At 37.8% G+C, this 18,041-nt stretch overlaps 1 protein-coding gene across 1 annotated transcript; it reads right to left on the reverse strand.

The window, feature by feature from the left end:
* Positions 1-2,233: 2,233 nt before the first annotated feature.
* On the reverse strand, positions 2,234-17,193 carry LOC105061440 (uncharacterized). The gene is made up of 5 exons (XM_010945481.4): positions 16,847-17,193; positions 16,247-16,485; positions 6,058-6,170; positions 2,693-2,833; positions 2,234-2,604 (listed from the first exon to the last, which is right to left on the reverse strand). The coding sequence occupies exons 1-5, from the start codon at positions 17,112-17,114 to the stop codon at positions 2,352-2,354; spliced, it is 1,014 nt and encodes a 337-aa protein (XP_010943783.2). The 5' UTR covers positions 17,115-17,193; the 3' UTR covers positions 2,234-2,351.
* Positions 17,194-18,041: the final 848 nt, after the last annotated feature.

The raw sequence follows: 18,041 nt of genomic DNA on the forward strand, positions 1-18,041 counted from the left end.
GTTCAGATCAGAACTCAATAAAACCAGACGTAACCTAAAATATGGAATGGGTCCAAATTTGGAACCCAACCTAGCCCTGCAGGTTGAGTTGGGTTGGGTAATAGGTTAACTCGATCTATTTGCAGCCTTAGCTACTGTAAGGGTGTAACGCTAAGCTACGGTGATGAAAGCTAATTTATTCTTAAGATAAAAACAGTGACCGACTAATATAATATAAAGTGTATCTGATTGATTGTTAAAAGGTCTATCAAAGTACTGTCCCACTAATTTATACAAGAAATAAAATAAATGAATACATCCACTGATCCTTGTAACTACTCACGATTAGGAGTGCAAATGAGTTGAGCTACTCATGAACTATTGAAGTTTGACTAGAGTCCCGACTCGACTTGACTCGGCTACTATTGAGCTCGAGTAGTAAAATACTAGACTCTAAGACTCACAAGCTTATTCAAATTTATATATAATTTTAATTATATATATTATATTATATGAGTAAGCTAAGGCTCGAACTTGTACTCGAGTATGGCTCGAGTGACATTCAGTCAAATCGAGTCAATCTTGAGTATTACCTTTTTTATTAGATCAAGTTTGAGTATGGGATATTAAAATTCGATCTCAAGTCGAATTTCGAGCTCAAGTATTTTTGAATTAAAGTCAAACCTAAGCCTTTAACTACTCAATTCAACTCGGCTCGATTGCACTCTTGGTTATGATCCTTAATGGTTTTGATGGTTCTCTCCCATGATTTCACACATTAAGTAACCACAAACCTAATCATAATATCCTTTGGCTTGTGACTTATAGCTATGTATCATAATTAATCAAGACTAGGTTCCAATTATCAACCTACCTATCATATTATTACTGTCTCCTAACTCTTCGGTCTACACCTCCACACTTGGTGTGATTTATTATAGTTGAACTCTATCCATTCTAACAAGGATCATGTGACTCTCATTTGCTCTGCTCCATGAAAATTTGATCCATATTTGTAGTTGCTGTTAGCTGCTAGATAGATTGTTGAGATAGAGTGTAAACAATACCACCCACATCTCATTGGCCGATAATCATAAGGCTCATGGGATGTCTCATATCACTTCTTGGTATCCATAAAGTTGAAATGACTGTTCTAACAAGATATTGTTGCACAAAGAATCCTACGTAATGACTATTCTACCATTGGTCCCAAGATGGAGAAACTTGTCGTGTACAACGCTAGAAAGATAATAATTGGCACAAGTCAGTATCCTCAATTCCATATAGGCTTTCCATTCACCTAACTGTGCAGCCTCCCTTAACCTATTTCTGTTCTAGAATTTCAAGTCCTGGACTCTGGTTCAATATGTCTTGGGAAGATGATTGGATCCTTGGAGTATTGGATATCAAGCACTATATGTAAACTATAAGTAAATTATGATCAATTGGTTTTAATTTGGAGGAAGGATGATCTTAAAGGACCTTTTGCTACCTCAGTGTTGGAGAAAAAAAAAGGTATATAACTCGAAACTCCCTAAATAAGAAAACCATGATGAATTTGTAAATGTTGCAACTTTAGTCAGCCTCAAGTTATCCAAAGAAGAGAGAATTGAAAAACATGCCTTCAACCCAAACCGATCACATAATGGCACAATTAAGATGCACATTGGAGTTGCAATTAACTCAACAATGAGTGCGAACGCAGAATCCGATCCCATAACTAATAGGTGAAAGCACCAAATCGCCTGCCTATTCGCTAAAGGTTTAAAATTGTTGAATCTTAAATCCGACAAAAAGGTCTACCGACCTAATCCTATAATGAATCTGTAGATCAATACTTGCATGACAAACACTTCCACCTTCTTCATTTTAGTTTCTTCCTGCTAGTTGAGGACTTCCTCCTAGAGATCACTAGAGGCATAATTGGTAACTGCAAGTAAATCTGATTATCTTATCTCAGAGTAAAAATTACCCACATCAATGCAAGAGTTAATTGCAAAATTATCCTTAGATTGTACTACAGGTCAGAAGGCAACCATAAAACTATCTACAACCATTCCGCCACTCCGTTATACTGCAAACCTAGATGAATCTCCTCTCCCATGATAACTATCTCCAGCAGCCACTGCCATGAATGTATAACACTTCTTCCGCAGTTGCTTCGAAATCTAATGTGATAGGAACACCAAACACATCTCATATGCCAAAATGTATGAAAAAATATATAAATTGTCAAATGCCACAGTTCCAAATCTCGAGAAACATAAACTTGTATAAATTTACTGAGCATGCCTCAGGAATCACTTTCATTATTTCATATATAAGAAAATGGAAAAAGTCATAAAAAAATGATGGTCCATTGCACTGGAATTTCAAGCCCTTGATATGAAATTAGGTGTCATTATCTCAAGTAATCCCTTAGGGTTGTCAACATGGACCCAGTGACCAGACTTTGGAAGAACATGAAGTGAAACCTTTCCTCCTCCAGCTGTTTCTCCCTTTCTGCATAGGCCCTCAAGCTTCTGAAGCACATCTCCTTGCCATCTATCACTGTTTTCAGCTTGTACAATTGCAATCTCCAAGCCCTTTGGTGGGTGCTCTAGTAGAGACCAATAACTTGTTTCCCTAAATTTATCCGCATCTTTAGCTCCAAAACCAAATACAATAAACAGGAGGTGACTGGGAACTAATTCAATGCTATGAATTATTTTACCTGTAGGAATTGAACATATCAATAGCAGCTTGAAGATTAAAAGTCCACGTCACATGTTCGCCTTCCTTCTTTAGATTGCTGCCAATCCATTCTGAAAGTGACTTGGAAAACCCAAGGCTGAGCATGTGGTCCACCACCCACCTGAACTCCAAAACAACAGATCAAATGAAACAATGAAATGGACTGTAACAGTAAGTGGCATATGTTTATTTCACATGCATCTCTGGGCATTGCACATTTAAATCAATATTAAGGGACATGATTCCCCTAGACCAATTAATAAGTCCATCACAAGGAACGGGGAATATGGAAGTCAGGAGGATGGACGATTTATGTGTCAGTGATCCTTTACTTTCTCACCATGGATAAGACTATAGAAGTGCACGGAATACCTATGAACTGGTTCTCTGATAACAAATTTGAGAAAGAAAATTGGAAGGTCTTCAACGGTAAAGAAACTTCTAAACCAAGTAAAAAAAATAATATGCACTTGATGGTAGTATCATGACTTATGACAACCCAATTTGTAAAAATGTGGCCTTCCAAAAATTAAAGAGGACCATAATAAAGTTCTCTACTTGGGCCCACTGTCCAGAATTAAAATAGAAATATTCATATTATGAAATTCTGTTGATACAAAATGGTAAAGCTCTTTTTCAGATGGAGTTATGTAATTATTAATAACACATGTAAAGGAATATGAAAGGATCTCACAGAAGTTTTCTAGTAACAGATAATAAACAAAAAAATGATTGAGATGAAGGTATATTTATGTCACCAGCAACTGAACTGTAATGATAAAGGATCTTGATAGCTGCACCCCTCTTATGGTGCCCAAACAGCTTTTGCCCCTGTTATTCCAACAAATACATCACCCACAGGATCCATACCATTAAATGACTAGGACAAGGTACCCCATGCTGTCTTACTTTTGCCCAGAAAGATTTTTTTTCATATCTGACAAAATAAACCCCAATCCTTTCACATAATATCTATTCAGTACTGTTCTTTTTATTGTATATCCTTTCACCAGGCCGCCTTCTACTTGGCCAAAATAAACCACTAGCCTTCTCTGGTCCTCCACCTGCAACCCTGCACCAGAACTCTGTTTTTCTCATGCTATTTTGACCCAGCCAGTTCTCTGTTGTTGGATGGAGACACCCTAAACATTCAGAATGGATTTGCAGTATATTTGAATCTCGATGAAACAATACATCAATGAGAGGTTAGTTCAATAAGTTCAGTAAATTCTTTTTTTTTTATAGGTAAGGGAACAAAAACTCATCTTATGTTTTTTGAAAAATAGAAGAAGAAAACCCCCTTGCAAATATGTTTGCCAGGTTTTTAGTAGATGGAGGTGTTTGTTATCAGTTTGAGAAATTAGAAAAGGAATAATTTAAACCACAACAAAGATCTGTCTCCAAACATTGCAATGATAAAAATAATGTTTTCACCATATGACTATTATCAATGAACTATGTTATAAGATTAATCTCAATAAATTTCAAATTGGCTTTGGTCCTAGAATTGATTTTGATGAGAATAAAATATTTGAGTATATATGTGGATACTAATAAGTTGTTTAAGCTTTTGAAAAGATGTTTCAAGAAGCTAAAGATATATTTTAAAGAATCTCTTGGTTCTTTTATTGAAAATCCAAAGAAGCAAAGATCAAAAGGCCACACCATGAAAAATCAAGTGAAGAAGGTCATGAACCAACTCCAAGCCTTGAAAAGTCGACTCTAGCACGCTAACATCAGATGGCACAGGCCTCGAGTCGACTCTCTCAGAAAAAACAGAAAGCACAATTTCTGAGACCAGTCTTCGAGTCAACCCCTGAAAACTTTAAGCCGATTTGAAGATAGCTCGAGTCGACTCTTGACCTATTCGAGTCAACTCCACTATGACCAACAGCTCCAATGGCTAATTTTTTAGAGGTTGCAGTTTTGCATAGAAGCCCTTCAATGGCTAGTTCTCATCTTTTAATGGCTAGAAATCTACTTTTGGACACTCTAACAAACACATATATAGGCGTTAAAGGCATTTATGAAGCAAGAGAACAAAAAGAAAATGCATTGAACATAAGAGAGAAAAAAAGCAAAAATCAGTGAAAACCACTTTGAGCATTTAGTAAGCTTTCAAGAAAAGAAATTAAATCTCCAACCACCTGCTTCTTAAGTCTTCAAATGATTTTCAGAAGGAAGAAAAGGCGCATTGATTGCAAAGCTACTTCTCTCCTCAGCTTAAGCTACATCGACTTTTTATTTGCTCTTTAAGGAGCTCTTCTTTTGTGCTATATCTTGTATTTAAATTTTCTACTGTTACAAGTTTCAATAGGGATTGAAACTTGGAGGATAGAGTCAATAGACTCATCCAAGCCTTAAATTGGATGTTGTATATGCCTAGGAGTAAGGGAAAGATTTTGATTTGTGTGCCTAAGAAAAATCAACTGGATTTAATTATGATCCCGATAAAATAATTGAACTATAATCTTAGAGATTATAGTTGAAATTCCCAAGAGTTGCTTAAAGAGTGGATGTAGGTACTGAGTTTGGTATCGAACTACTATAAAATTTTATCATTATATGTGATTTTGCTTGCTTCTGTTTTGCTTTATTTACTTTAGCATATTTCTTCCTTATATACATTACTTCCACTGCACTCACATAGTTCAAACTTAAAAGTATTAGAAAATCCAATGCACACCCCCCCCCTGCGAGCGTCTTGGGTTATCTCTCTGGGCAACACAATTCCATTAAACTTCCCTGAATCTATCATTTGATTGCTGTGTCTTGTGACCTCTAAGCAATAAATCAGCTTAAGAGGCACAAATACATGGAAGAGACCGGCAAGGTGTTCAGCGCATAGTTAACTTCAAGTTTGCCGGCACTAAAGCCATCAAAGTTCGAAGATATAGGGCTTCCCTAGGAACTGGAAAGAAGAACATGGCCATCAGGGTGGCTAGGAATAAAGTAGTACATGATGGGCTCGAAAGACCCTCATGGGGTAGCAGAAACTAGGGATTGGATGGAAGATGAAGTGAAGCTATGGGGGCATAACAATCAAATAATATAAAAATATGATAACAATTAGAAGAGAGGGGGATAACTTGTTCCATTGTTTAAAGAAGTCAGGAGCAACTAATTTCTTTTAAACAGAGGGGAAGGGAATAAAATGGTTTTAAGCACCAACAAATTGATTCACCAGCCAATAACAAAATGACTGTCAGCTGTGCATTATAAGATACAAGGTTCTTGGGCCACCGAAACAACACAAACCATGTGCATGCATGCACACGAACACACACATATGCACAAGCAGACACACACATACAACACACTGAGCGAGAGAGAGAGAGAGCATACTGTCGTGATGGGAGAGATGAAGGCAGACTTTTTAGAGTATGCAAAACCTTTTCCACTTCACCATCACTGGCATCTGACTTTACTTCTCCAGGGACAGAATCCAACACCCAAAGCTGTTCTGCATCAAGAAAGAAGAAGAAAGCAACTTAGATGTAAATAAAGTGGAGAACATCAAACAACAGGGCATTTTCAAGATGAGGAATATTACTAAAACCTAACATAAATATGGCAATCATAATGTTTATCATTTCTACTCATTGGAAGTTAGTTTTATGTGAATTTAGCAAAGAAAAAATAAGATGAAAACATGGAGACCACTCTGCCAAGAAAATCGGAGACAGGACTCTACCCAAGGCTGATGAATATAAAATCTGCTTTTAATTAAAATTGTAAAGACAACCCATAGTCTATTGAATTTTAGCTTCTATGAGATATTACTATGATTCTGTTTTACATGAAATGGATGGTAGTGCCATTAAATGGATCCTTTTTATCTTCCATTGCAAATTCATTGATCTTTATAGAGCATATTTGGCCGCAATAACAAGAATAGATACATCCGCTAGACTTCTTTTGAAAGTTATAATGATCTATAAAACTTTTCTCACATAAAATTTCTTATTTAAGATGCTTCTTTTTGGTTTTCTATAATTTTGAATATCTTTCTTGTTTTCGCTCCTTTATTTTCTCCACCCTCTAATCTTTCTCCTTTCAACTCAAAATCAATATAAACAAATTATAATCCTCCCAGGCCTCAAGGCAAAATCAATCCCATAGATGATGATTACAGTGAAGAGAACCAAAGTGTACAAGGATACTGGTTCATAGATGCAGATAGTTAAAGAGAAGAATATTACATTTCTAAAAGGACAAGATTGTAAATGTACTTGTGCATATCTGATAGATCCCATGCCTTTGCGAAGATCTGTTGTTTCTGAAAAACAGTCACCATTGGATGAAGTGCAAATGGATTGGTAGAAATGGGATTTTTGTATGCTACCTAGTATGTAAGGTAAACAAGCCACAAGATATGCAAGCTCAAGGTTGGCTTAAAATTCTCCTTAACCAGCTTAAGCTTGTCAGAATCCAGGAAAGGCGAGATCAAGCTCGGCCTACTTATTGTCAAGCTAGCTCGAGCTTGACATGGCTGGGATCATTAGAACATGAGGAAAGAGAAAGTATTTAGCAGAGCAAAGACCCGGGAGATGAGTGCTATCACAGTATCATGCAAGAAACAAACCCAATCTGAAAATAAAGTCCAATCTAGATTAGAGACGAGCACCATCACCACCATCATAGTCAGGGAAGGATAAAGGGGAGGAGTGGACAGGAGAGCACCATCAATGAAATATCAATGAAGGTCATATTAACAATCATATATGTGAAGGTGTGGGCTAAACATCTGAAAGTCGATGGCCTGGTGTCTGCTAGAGACCAGCTTCATCACCACTTCGGTTATTGAAGAAGGAAAAGAAAGAAGAGAAGAGAACTTAACTTGGAGGTGTTCAATTATCAAGCCTTTGAAGCAAGGTTCTACGTCCCAGCAAGACGGGGTGTCCCACTTGTTTTGTCCCATTTCTATAGGAAAACAGAACCGAGACAAGGTCAGGACTCTGAAACCCATCCATATAGGAGAGAAGAGAAAGAGGAAAGAAAAAAAGGAAGAACTAAAAAAGGAAAAGGTGAAAGGAAAGAAGAATAAAAATGAAAGAAAGAAGGGAGGAAGAAGAAAAAGAAAGGAAAGAAAGAAGAAAGGAAAGAGAAAGAAGAAGAAAAAGGAAAAAAAAGAAAGAAAGTGATAAGAAAAAGAAAGAAAAATGAAAGGGAAGAAAGAAAGGTAGAAAGAAAAGAAAGAAAAGAAAAGAACAAAAGAAAGAAAGAAAGGAAAGAAAAGAAGAGAGACGGAGGATATCAGACAGCTGTCGGGATGGGACACTAGGGCATCCCATTCTATGAAAATACCGAGATACCTCTTCCCACAGGATTTAAAACCTTGCTTTGAAGTTAGGCTATGATTAGACATCTAGCATTAGGAGAGAAGCTGGTTAGGAGGGCACAACTAAGATGGTTAGGCATCCCAAGTGTCGGGGTGGGATCGTCTTGCCATCATCTCAACATCCCTATTGGTGTATTCTAGGACATCCCTATCTCAAGTGTCAAGAAGGGGTGGGACAATAGCAAGTCCCATTTACAAGAAAATCAGGAGATTCAGGACAGCCCTATCCCATGAGAGTGAGAACCTTGGTCTGGTCAATGTGTTCTATTAATGTTTAGTAATTTGGTGACTTTTGGACTTTTATATTGAAATATAGGTTTGATCATGAAATCCATGCTGAAAAGAAGTGCATTATTAAGATACAATAACATATGCATGCTCCTGTACATATATGCAAGCTTAGGGATGCATATTTGAAACATTGGGAGGCTTTCTTTCCTAGGCAGCCACCCAATCGCCTAGGCCATGCACGGGGGTGTTTCCATTGACTATCCCCATCTAGGCCTTTTATAGGACCCTGATATCTCCTAGCCACATGGTCCTCCCAAGAAGATAACCACAATTATTGCATCAAGTTCAACTGTCTGAATGACTCTCTTTCAGCATCATATTACTATGGCCCATAATGACTTGTCTGTCTTGTGCTTGAAGACAATAGTAGTAATTTCTCCTCCTTCCTCATCACTGATTAATACATTTGTTCTTTATAGTAATTTGTACCAAATAGGTTTACAAAATTTCCCTGTGACACATTCCGTGTCCTTTTTCCTGTCCGCATCCTAAAATAATCATCAATTCTTATTCTATCTTATGTTATAAGCTAGAGCTTGACTTTTATAACTCTGAATATTATATTGTCTTTAGTTTTCGGCCCATCAACATTCAAATAGCTTTATAGCTTGCTTCAATTGTACACTTTTATATTAATCACATCCATTAAAGGACTTCATAATATTCTTGTAGAATTGGTAGCAATCCAGCTAGCCATTAAGAATTAGTGCTTTTCACACATCCAAGGCCATTTGCATTTAAAGCTATGTTACATGGAAGAACCCGCACATTTTAGTGACTCATTGAGTATACTAATCAAGCATGCACCTTCCAATATCTAAGAATCTTTTTTCTTAAGGATTCGTAGATCCATACCTAAGTGCCATATCTATATACTCATGGTTAAGCGTTGAATGAAAGCACGGACAGCTAAACAAAAGTATCTAAGTAATATAGATCCAACAAATAGGTACTTCAACCTTTGGCTGGAGCGAGACAAGATGACGGTACCATCATAGTGGATCAATCAATGCAAGTGTTCAAATGGCTAAAATATCTAGTTTAATTGCAACATGGATGCAACTTGGGACCGAGCCTATGTCCGCCAAAGAATTGAAAAAAATAGCACGGTGAAGCCCAAGTTTGCTGACTCAATTAAACCTTTGAATTTGCTTTCTAAGAAGAATTGCAAGCAAAGAAACAGGAATGGTGTATGCTATAATTTCAAAGGAGACAAAGCCCACAACAGCTGTAACACCTTAAAAATGCCTGAAGGGGTCCAAAAAGTGCCTGCTGATTTTTCAGATGTAACTCTTAAGAAATTACTTGATAAATTACCACCCTTGAATGATTTTCAACATACAATTAATCTAATTCCAGCATCTCAACTACCAAATCTTCCAACATATCATATGAATCCAATGGAGCATGCTGAATTGAGGTGCCAAGTAGATGCACCCCTAAGGAAGGGTCTCACAAAAAAAAAAAAGTCTTAAGTCCATGTGTGGAACCTACTCTTCTTACACCTAAAAAAGGATGGAAGCTGGAGAATATATTGACAGCAGAGCCATCAATAAAGTCACTATCAAGCATCATTTTCCAAAAGGACAGGCAAGCTTGCAATGACGGCAAGATCTTGTCTTCTCAAAATTAACCTACAAAGCAGTTATCATCAAATAACAATCAGACCTCATGCTGAATGCAAAACGCCCTTCAAACTAAAAGATGGCCTGTATGAGTGGCTTGTTATGTTGTTTGGCTCACTAATGTTCCTAGCACCTTCATGAGGTTTATGGCACAGGTATTTATCAGAAAGAAATTTCTTCTTCCCTATTTTGATCATATACTTATATACAGTAAGTCAAAGGAAATATCATCTCTCTCATCTATGATAAGTCATGAGAATTTTGCGACAAGAGAAGCTATACATCAATATAAAGAAGTGCTCATTTATGAGTTTTATTGTTTTTTTCTTGGATTTGATACATGATTGGTTAGATTGGAAGTTGATCCTGAAAGGTAAAAGCTATTCTTGACTAACTAGTTCCCACCACATAAATGAAGTTCAAAGTTTTCATGGCCTAGCCAGTTTCTACCGAAGATTTATCAAGAATTTTAGTTCTATCATGGAAGCAGTCACTAATTCAATGAATGGGGAATGATTTATTTGGTCAAAGACAGCCATAAATGCCTTTGAAACAATCAAACTTATGCAAGAGGGATACCTTATTGCTTATCACAGTGAGAGGGTCAATGAGACAATAAAGTTCACTAATTATGACAAAAAATTATATGCTGTTGCAAGATCCACATTATTGGAGGCACTACTTGATTTCTTAGGGGTTTGAGCTTTATTCAGATCACCATTTTTGATGTATCTCAATTCTCAAATGAAGCTTAGTTTCAGAAATTGGAAGTTGGAACAATATTTGCAAGAATATCATTTTGTCCTCAAGCATAGTGTTGGTGTTGAGAAAAGGATGACAGGGTGCACTAAGCAGAGTAGTCTACATATTAAATTCTATATCCATCCAAGTGATTGGATTTGATCACCTCAAACACAACAATGCTTCATGCAAAGATTTTGGTGTTGTCAATGATGCACCAACAGCTAGACAACACGATGAATACTCCTATTTCTCCATACATGATGGATATCTCTTTAAAGATACCTGTTTATGCCTTTCCAACACCTCTATGAGATCAAGTTATGCAGGAATTGCATGCTGGTGGGGCAGCAGGACACTTTGGGCATGAAAGAGTATTGCTACGGTAGAAAAGTGGTTGTACTAGCCAAATTTAAAGACTGATGTAGCACAAATTATTCAAGTGTCAAACTTGTCAATTGGCTGAAGCTTGAAAGCACAACACCAAATTGTACTCACTACTTTCCATATCATGTCAAGATATACATATACATATACATATATATACATACATATACATACTACATGTACGTACATACATACATATATATATATATATGTAGGAAGCGTATTAAGTGAGAGAAGTGGCTTAATGTGATAGGTGAGAGGACATAATAATAACCCTTGGATCCACATCAACAGTTCAGATGAGAACGCAGTTGTCCAAACTGTCCAAATATCCCTAAGATTTATCCATTCCTTCCTTTTTGAGTTTTTTTAACTTCACGCGTGCGGCACTCATCTGAACCGTTGATGTGGATCCAAGGGTTATTATTATATCCTCTCACCTCTCACATTAAGCTACTCCTCTCACTTGATATACTCCCATATATATATATATGTGTATATATATATATATGTATATATATATATATATATATATATATGTATATGTGTATATGTATGTGTGTGTGTGTGTGTGTATGTATATATATGTATGTATGTATGTATCTAATGTATGTAATGGATGTATATGTATATATATATATGTATGTATGTATGTACGTATGTATGCGTATATGTATGTATGTATGTACGTGTATATGTATGTATGTATGTGTATATATATACATACATATACATATATACATATGTACACACACACACACACACACACACAGCCACACATATATATAGTCCTAGGCTTCAAGTTCTACATTATTGGAGATACTAATTGATTTCTCAGGTGGTTGTGCTTTATTTAGATCACCAAGCTTTGAGATATTTCAATTCTCAAAGAGGGTTAGTTTCAGACATGGAAGTTGGTGGAAGTTTTGCAAGGATATCATTTTTTCCTCAAGCATTAAGTTGGTGTTGAAAACCAGACCATAGTTGCACTAAGCAAAGTAGTCTACATATTACATTCTATGTCCATTCAAGTGATGGGATTTGATCAGCTCAAATGAGACTATGCTTCATGCAACGATTTTGGTGTTGCCTATAATACATTGATGACTAGAAAACAAGATGAATACCCCTATTTCCCAAGACATGATGGATATCTCTTTAAATGAACCCATTTATGCCTTCCCAACACTTATTTAACATCAAGTGATATAAGAATTGCATGCTGGTGGGACAGCAGTTCACTTTGGGAATGATAATATTACTGCCATGGTAGAAAAACGATTCTATTGGCCAAATTTATAATAATGGTGAGGCGCAAATTATTAAAGAATGTCATACTTGTCAATTGCTCAAAGCTTGAAAGCACACCACTGAATTATACTTACCACTTCCAATACCACATGAGCCGTGGAAAGATATACCTATGCCTTTTTGTCATAGGGTTGTCAAAGACACTAGGTTGTCAAAGACACACTAAGGACATGCTTCTAATATTAGGGGTGGCCTACAGATTCGCAAAAACGGCACAATCCCTCTCTTGTAGCAAGACATCTGATGCACTACATGTGGCTGAATATTTCTCAAAGAGCTTGTCCATCTTCATGGGCTTCTGCAAACCATTTTTCCAAATAGGGACACCAAGTTTATAAGTTATTTTTAGTGCACTCTATGGAAAATGTTAAATATCGAGCTAAAATTTTCTTTTGCTTTTCACCCTCAAACAGATTGCCAAACCAAGGTTGTGAACATAAGTTTGGAAGATTTGCTACATTGCTTAGGAGGAGAAAACATTACTGGGAGGGATTTAGCATTACGCATGGCTGAATTTGCTTATGGTAGTCCAGTTAATAGGTCTACTAGATATTCCCCTTTTGAGGTTATGATTAGAATTCAGCCTTGTCATCCAATTGATTTTGTTGTTTTGCCACCTAATGCAAGGGCTAAAATTAAACCTGAAGTATTTTCAAGACATAAGAATGACCTTCATGATGAAGTTCATTGCAAGATTGTCTTGAGCAATGACATATATAGGCAAGGTCTGATCTACATTGCCATTTTGTCAACTTCCAAGAAGGTGAGAAGGTGATGGTCCATATCAAGGACTAGCATTAAGGCTGAAGGATTTGCAAGACATGTTAGAGAGCTTCATCACGAAGTTTGCCACAAGTTTGCCATGAGGTATGATGTATATAAGGCAAGGGCTGATCTACATTGCCGCTTTTCTGATTCCCAAGGTGATAAGCGATGGTTCGTTTTCAACCAACGTTACTCCCTAAAGGACAATACAAGAAGCTATACTAAAAGTGCAGGTCCCTTCAAGATATTAAAGAAAATCAGTTCTGATATTTATGTCATTGAGCATCTGGAAGACTTGGGCCCTATCCCTAAAAGAGCTTGGTGAAGACATGTTGGACAAGCAGAATGGGTCTTCATGAAGTGGAGGATATAAAAATTCCTTGTAAAGTGAAAAGGTCGTCCAAACTCATATTTTACTTGGATTACAGCAGTGGACTTCAATCATGACATGTACAAGAGGTTAGGGCTGGAATTGGGCTCGAGCCAGGCCGGGCTTCAGGCTAGGCCCACAACAATTCAGGATGGGCTTGGGCCTAAATTTAAAATCCGTTTGTATTTCGGACCAGGCTCGGACGTACCTTTGGCCCTGCCCAAATCCGAGCCCGAATTCCGGCCCTTATTCGAGCCCAAATTTCATCGCCCCTCTTCCTCTTCTGTCTTCCCTGCCCGACGAGGTTGGCCATGGAGGCGCAAATGTCTCAAACGCGAACGGATTTATCGATGGAGGCGGTGTTAGGAAGCACAAGGGAGATGATCTCATGATCGTGGACGGGGAGCACAAGGGAGGATTTGGGGTCGCGGATGTCCCAGACACGAGCGATGTGGTCACGAAGACCGATGCGAAGACGTCGGCATGGCGAGGGATCCACACGACGGTGTAGACGCAATAGGCATGCTCGTGGAAGGTGCGGACACTGAAGGGGCGATCGACGGTCCAGAGCTCAATGGAGTCATTCAGGAGGCGCGAGGAAGGAGTTGTGGCGGACGGGGTTCCACGAGGAAAAGCCGACGGTGCGTAGGCGGGCTGAGATGGGGGACTCGAGGACGAAGAGGATAGAGTTTAGGAGGGAGGCAACTCGGAGGTGAGTGAGGCCGATGAGGAGCTTGTCGGGGAGGAAGCTGATGAGGTTGGGGAGGGAGGTGAGGTCGTGGAGGGGGTGGCGGTGTGGATGCGACCGCCGACGGCGTCAAAGGCCTTGAGGAGGCGACGAGATTGGTTGCAACGGCGAGGCCGGCAAGGCTAGTGCGGACAATTGTGGCGCCGCCAGGCTAGATACTCACGATGAAAGCCCAGAGAGGGAGGAAGAGCGCGCATGACGAGGAAAGGGTTTGGGCAGAGATCGAGAGAGCGGGACGCCAGTGGGATTTTGGTTCAGCTGCTTCTTGGCTTAGGCTCGAGCTTGGGCCGGCCTGATTGGATTCGGGTCAGGCTCGGGCTTGGGCTCAGGCCGGGCTCGGGTCTAAAATTCTAAAATATTTTCAAGCCTAAGCTCGGCCCGAAGCCCGAAAAGATATTTCGGACCGGGCTCGGGTAAGGATGTGGCCCGACCCATTTCCAGCCCTACAAGAGGTACATTGCCTTTCACTCACCAGAATCGAGTGCTGTCAAGTTGGGGAGAGATGATAGAGATGCTTCACAGCATATGAAATTTTTATAAAAGAAAAATTTCTGCACTTATATGATGCAAAATTGGGGTAGGCCAAATTTGGGAGTTTTACCAGCCTAAGACTTCGTGGAACAAAGTCCACCGAGCCTAGCCCAAGTCAACTGGACCTATCCAATGCCCCAAACCATTAGCTAGAAGATTCCACCAATCTCTTATAAAAGAAAAAAATTTCTCCACTTATATGGCATAAAACTGGAGCAGGCCAATTTTGGGAGTTTTACCAGCCCAAGACTTCAGGAACAAAGTCCATCGGACCTATCCAATGCCTCAAACCATCAGCTAGAAGATTCTACCAACTACTTGACAACTATGCAGTTCAAAGATTGCGACTTTACAAGATAACATTCAACTGCCAACCAAGTGCTGGTTGTCAAAAGGATGCAGATTCCAAGATAGCTTTTGATTGCCAACTAAGTACTAGTTGTCAAAGTTGATACCTTTGTAATAACAACCCAATGCCAACATATTTACAACCATTACTCAGATGACAACCTACTAAGTGTTAGTTGTCAAAAGTTACCAACTACTAAGTGTTAGTACTAGTATCTGGTCGTATCAAATTTGGATACCACATGCAATTTGAAATTTTGAATAATTTGAGCATCTTAGAAATTGCATTGTTTAGGAGCTTTTGTAGTAACACCTCAAAGGCTTCTTACCAAAATGGTCCAAAAATTATGATTTTATTTAAAATAAAAGACATGTATGTGTGTGTGTGGCAATCTAACATATGACAACTAATGAGTTCAAGCACTAGAATACAGTACCTTTAAAAAAAAAAGAAAATATGTAAAATTTGTTGGAATGGGATATCATGATCTCAAAACTCCTGAGAACATATAAAATATAAATCTAACCTTGACGAAATGCTTCTAGAAATTCAACAAGGTGAGCGACTTAAAAGACTAAGCATAAATAGCTCACATGTAGGTTTATGTGGCTCATGAGTCAATTATGGCCGAAAATTCAAAAGTAATACTGGTTTTGGATCAGTTTAGACTGAAACTGCTAAATCCTGAGTTCTTTGATATGCCAGTTGAAATTTAAAATCATGAAATCATGGCCAGGAACATCTTACAACAATCAAAAAAGGTAGTTTATGCAATAAAATTCAATAATCATTAATTCATACCAAATCTAACATCTAGAAAACAATCAAAAGGATTACAAAACCATAATGATTTTCCGCATTTATTCCATTAGGTCTCTTAATCCACAATGAAACATTGATAATACAACAAAACTAGTACACCTTGGAACACTTCAATATTCTACCTTTATATAGATGTTTCACATGGCTAATAACCTAAGTTCTGAATTATGAACAACTATGTTCTATCGTTTCATATCAGCAACATAAAAAAAATGTTAGAAGTTATAGCAGCATACACAATGATGTAAATTACCTGCTTAGGCAAGACAGCAGATTCACCATAGTCCCCACGAGCACAACTTGCCACAAATTCAAGGGCAACCTTTCCACCCATTGAGTGGCCTACAATGACTTCAGGCCATGCCCACTCACGAAACTTCACCAAATTAGCCAAATCTCTAGCTGCATTTCCCATGTCATGCGGTGGATCCAGGCCCTTTATTCCAGCTGATCTCCCATGATTCCTCAAATCCACAAGAACCATCCTCCATACTGCATATAAAAAGCCGATATTGGGGAGGCAAAAAAACATTTTTCTAGAATCAAAAATTAAACATTCCAGCTTTTATTGAAAAAGGAAAAGAAGATATTTTAAAGGACGTTATAGACAAAAATACTGAACAAATTAAAGCAAAAAACTAATCATCCAAATGGGAAAAGGAAGAAAAGCACAGATCTTTCCAACGACACCGAAAATCCAACTACTGTAACGAGGAAACTACCTCAAGATATCATTATAAAGTACAAAACTAAAATTAGAACAAAGGAAATAATTATATCCCTAAAAGATAGCACTTTGAACAAGTATTTGAATTAGGCATAACCAAAGATATAAAAAGGCTAATCTTTGTACCAGAAGAACGCTTCTGGAGCTCCAAGGCAAGATTCCGGGAGAAAGACTTCCAGTTCCGGCCGGATCCAAGGAGGCCGTGGAGAACGAAAGCCGTGGAATTATAGGGCCCTTCGGAAGGACGGACCTCTTCGTAGGCTAGGGTTTCGATCGACCTCGAGTCCTGACGACGAGGCGATGGCGTAGACCTCGACAGGAGAAGCCATGGAACCGAGAAATGAGTAGAAAAAAGGAGTCGAGATCGGAGAGAAGCCTTGAGAGTTTTCTCCATGTTTCCTTTGTTGTGCGTCTTCTCTTGCAGAGCGAAGAGGAGAAGGCAACCGGATCAAATTTGAGACAGGTTAGGAAATGTTGAATCCTGACTCGATCAATTTTATGGGGCAACAGGACCGGGAATATGTAAACTCATAGCTAATTTTTTTTTTAAGAAAAAAATAGGGTAAATTAAATGATCTTATCCCAAAGTTAGCATCAGATCAACCAGAGTAAATTTCAAATTTTCAATAGATAAAAAGGTATTTACATAATTTTATTTACAAGATTAATTACCTCAAAAAATCATTATCTTTATATTGTATTATATTTCATCAATTCATCACCAAACCCATCTTGTCCGACCAAGTTTAAGCAACTTCATTTTTTGCATAAACAACTTCAGGTTGTAAATGGGCTAACCCAACCTGACCTGATTGCCATCCCAATTTTAGATTAGTGTGCCAAAGTAAAAATCCTTTTAATGCTTTAAGCCCATCAGAAACTACAAGATTATCACTGTATCATTACTTTTTATTTGATATTAAATATATTTTACCACTCTATATATCATTTGGACATAGTCCGATAAAATTAAAAATAATTGCACAGTTTTTGAATTGCTGAACCAATATGAAATAATATATGGGATCAAAAATATGCTCCAAAGATGGGTTAGATTATTTCTAGATAAACAGTTGACTTATAATTAATGATTAATTTTTTAACTTAATTTGTCAAATCTACCTTAATCAAAGAGTGCTTTTTGTTTATGCAAGTCCAATGTTTCAACAAGTCGAAAAACTATTGTTAATTATCTATTACATATCAAGGCATCTTTGACCAAGAAGCTTCAAAAAGAATACCAATGAAAAATTGGAGCAAAGGTGCAATGTGATTTTATTTCAATTCAATTGAGTCTACATGGCTTAGGCAAATGCAAACC

This window comes from Elaeis guineensis, chromosome 8 (genome assembly GCF_000442705.2).
Source record: "Elaeis guineensis isolate ETL-2024a chromosome 8, EG11, whole genome shotgun sequence".
Taxonomy (NCBI): Eukaryota; Viridiplantae; Streptophyta; class Magnoliopsida; order Arecales; family Arecaceae; genus Elaeis; species Elaeis guineensis.

Bases quoted from the DNA above. Each gene is read 5' to 3' on its own strand.
- LOC105061440 (XM_010945481.4), bottom strand. From the start codon at position 17,114: ATGGAGAAAACTCTCAAGGCTTCTCTCCGATCTCGACTCCTTTTTTCT. The intron at 6,171-16,246 runs GTAATTTACATC...GATGCAGAACAG, and splicing joins CTGCTGTCTTGCCTAAGCAG to CTTTGGGTGTTGGATTCTGT. The intron at 2,605-2,692 runs GTAAAATAATTC...GGATAAATTTAG, and splicing joins GATATGTTCAATTCCTACAG to GGAAACAAGTTATTGGTCTC.